At 56.0% G+C, this 2,946-nt stretch overlaps 1 protein-coding gene across 4 annotated transcripts in view; it reads left to right on the top strand.

The window, feature by feature from the left end:
* Positions 1-2,946, top strand: part of TBCD (tubulin folding cofactor D) — a 196,147-nt gene that overhangs the window by 150,020 nt on the left and 43,181 nt on the right. For all 4 annotated transcript variants that reach the window (XM_017524704.1, XM_017524703.2, XM_037737131.1 and 1 more), the window contains 2 exons: positions 34-94; positions 1,753-1,775. In XM_017524704.1, the coding sequence (XP_017380193.1) occupies positions 34-94; positions 1,753-1,775 (84 nt within the window). The remainder of the gene's footprint in view (positions 1-33; positions 95-1,752; positions 1,776-2,946) is intronic.

Here is a 2,946-nt window from a genome sequence, read left to right as displayed (position 1 = left end):
TGTGACCATAGCGCTGTGTTTGAACTTCTGCAGGCCTGTCACGGACCATCTGGATGAGCAGGCGTTGCAGGGCCTGAAGCAGATTCACCAGCAGGTTTGTGTGCAGCCTCTGGGTGGGCCCCTTAGGAGGGTTGCAGGGCCTGCCCCCTCAGGGCCTGCTGCCCTCACCAGGCGAGGTCTGCAGTCCTCGAGGCCACTGTGCTCCGTCAGTCCTGGGCCCACTGGAGGACCTGGGGTGTGATTGCGCTGGGAACCGGCTCTCCTCTGGCATCAGGCTTGTGACCAGCCACCTCGAGGGGTTGCCTTGGGCGGGGAAGTGAGTGCAGGCTTGCTGTGCACGCTCTAGCACGTCCTCAGTCTCTGAGGAAGGCTTATTCAGCCAGTGCAGCTGGTGGAGATTTTGGCTGCAGCTGGAGTGCGGCTTCCCTCCTGGGTGCCCGGCTGCAGTCCTAGGATGGAGTGTTGCCGACGCTGGGTGCGGCGTCAGGTCCCGGGCTTTCACGGAGTTGGGGGCACACAGAACGAGCACAGAAGCCTCTGGTTTCTGGCCTTGCGCCTGCAGCTGGGGTCTGGCATCACCTGAGAGTAGACCAGAATTTTGTGTATTTCTCTGAAGAGATGGTGTGTTCATTTTTCTGGGATTTTAGAGACTCTCAAAGGCTTCTGTGACCCACAGGTAAAGTATGATCTGTGGATCTTGGTGTTACAGGAGACTATCAGAATTACTCACAAGGGATTACATGGTTTACTGTCCGTCGTTTTAAATAGCTTTGTATTCTTTAAGAGTCACCTCTCGGATTCGTATCCTATTTTTGCCCTTAACTTGCTTTATGATTTTGGCAAAGCCTCTTTGTTTGTTTATGATTTTCACTTTTAAAGTGGTGTCTGGCCCTCCCCCACTAACTGAGACAAGCATGGCTGCAGAGTGCAGACAGGGAGGTGGTGCGGGCAGTGGCCATGAGCGTGGCCTCCCCACGGAGGCTGTGAGCCGTGGCTCCCTTTCTCTGTAAAATATAGGCAGTAATAAAACCTATTTCCTTGAGTTGTGAGAATTAAAGAATATATTTGAAAGAGTTTAGTAGAATTTTTGGCAAACTTTTAGTTATAGTGGTAATCACAATGTGGCTTTTAAGACCTTTTAAAGAAAAAGAAACAGCAGGGCTGGGCATGGTGGCTCATGCCTGTAATCCCAGCATTTTGGGAGGCTGAGGCGGGCAGATCATGAGGTCAAGAGATCGAGACCAGCTTGGCTAACATTAGCCGGGTGTGGAGGTGCACCTGTAATCCCAGCTACTTGGGAGGCTGAGGCAGGAGAATCACTTGAACCTGGGAGGCGGAGGTTGCAGTGAGCCAAGATCGCGCCCCTGCACTCCAGCCTGGCGACAGAGTGAGATGCTGTCTCGTGGAAAAAAAAGACGTCAGAACCCTGTTTGACACAATTACTTTTTGCCCAAGAGGCTGCCTGGTGGGTTTTGTGTTGGACCTGGGGCCAGAATGCAGGTGGCTCTAGCTCCCCGCTCTGACCGCCCTCTCTGTGCCTCAGTTTCCCCACCAGGTGATCTCTGGGGCCGTCTGGAGGGTAAATAAGGCTGTCTGCGTCAGCAGGTGAGCCTCTGTCCCTGGCCCTCCAGCCGGCTCTCCTGGCTGGCACAGTGCCTTCTGACATTTTCTCCTTGTTCTTGTTTTGACATTTGTTAGTATATACACATTAATTGCACATTTATTAAATAACTTTTCCTTTTTTGTTTTTAGCTCTACGATCGTCGGTTATACAGGTGAGCTTTACAAAACCGAAGTTCTCACGTTTGTGTCCTAATGAGCTGCGCTGTCGGCAGCAGGCGGGGGGTGTGTTCACTGCCCACCCCCGCCCGTGTGTGTTGGGCTGAGCAGCCAGCCCTCGCCCAGCTCGCCGCTGGAGGTGCGTGAGGGTCTGACCTCGCTGGGTTTTCGGCTCTGCAGGTGTCATTGTGTTTCCTCGTCCCAGGCTTGCTGGTCAGAGGCTCGGGTGTGGCCTCCCCAACCCCGAAATCTGGCCAGCGCCTCCCTGAGAGTTTCCCTTTGTGCCTCTACAGCTCAGGCAGCCTGTCTGCTCTGACAGATGGCTTTGCTTTTCCTGCCGAGGGCATCACACAGTAGGAAGCCTCAGAGTCTGGTTTATCCACCGATGTGGTGTCTTTGAGATGTGCCTGTGTTGCTGCGTGTTCCTTCCCATTGCTAAGTTGTGTTTCTTCCTAGTGCTGAGTCGTGTTCGTGGTGTGCATGCACAGCGGCTTGGGATCCACTCAGCAGCCGGGGCCGCTTGGGTTTCCAGCATTTGGCTGTTGTAGGGAAGCTGCTGTGCATATCTAGACATACAGGTCTTGGTGCCTTTCACGTCTCTTGCTGACTACCAGGAGCAGCATCACAGGGTGTGGGGCATGTGCTTGTGACTTCCTCAGCTGCTCTGCCCCTTTCCCCACCCTGCCGCTCCACGTCCCCTCCACACGTGACCCCTTAGTGTGGTTGGCTCTGAACGTGGGCCCTCTGGGCAAGTAGAGATCTCTTGCTGCTGCCGGAGTCTGCCTCTTCTCAGGCTCCTGGTGCCCAGCCTGTCTCCCTGCGCCGGCCTCTTTCTGCGCCCACCCTACCTGCGCCCAGCCTGTTTTCTTGTACCCAGCCACTTTGCCTGTGCCCAGCCTACCTGTACCCAGCCTGTCTCCCTGCGCCCAGCCTCTTTCCCTGCGCCCAGCCTACCTGTACCCAGCCTGTCTCCCTGCACCCTGCCTGCCTCCCTGCGCCCAGCCTCTCTGCACCCAGCCTCCTTCCCTGCGCCCAGCCTACCTGTACCCAGCCTGTCTCCCTGCACCCTGCCTGTCTCCCTGCGCCCAGCCTCTCTGCACCCAGCCTCTTTCCCTGCGCCCAGCCTACCTGCACCCATCCTGTCTCCCTGTGCCCATCCTGTCTCCC

Source organism: Cebus imitator, unplaced genomic scaffold, assembly GCF_001604975.1.
Source record: "Cebus imitator isolate Cc_AM_T3 unplaced genomic scaffold, Cebus_imitator-1.0 Scaffold36, whole genome shotgun sequence".
Lineage (NCBI taxonomy): Eukaryota > Metazoa > Chordata > Mammalia > Primates > Cebidae > Cebus > Cebus imitator.
This window is presented reverse-complemented; position numbering and strand designations above follow the sequence as displayed.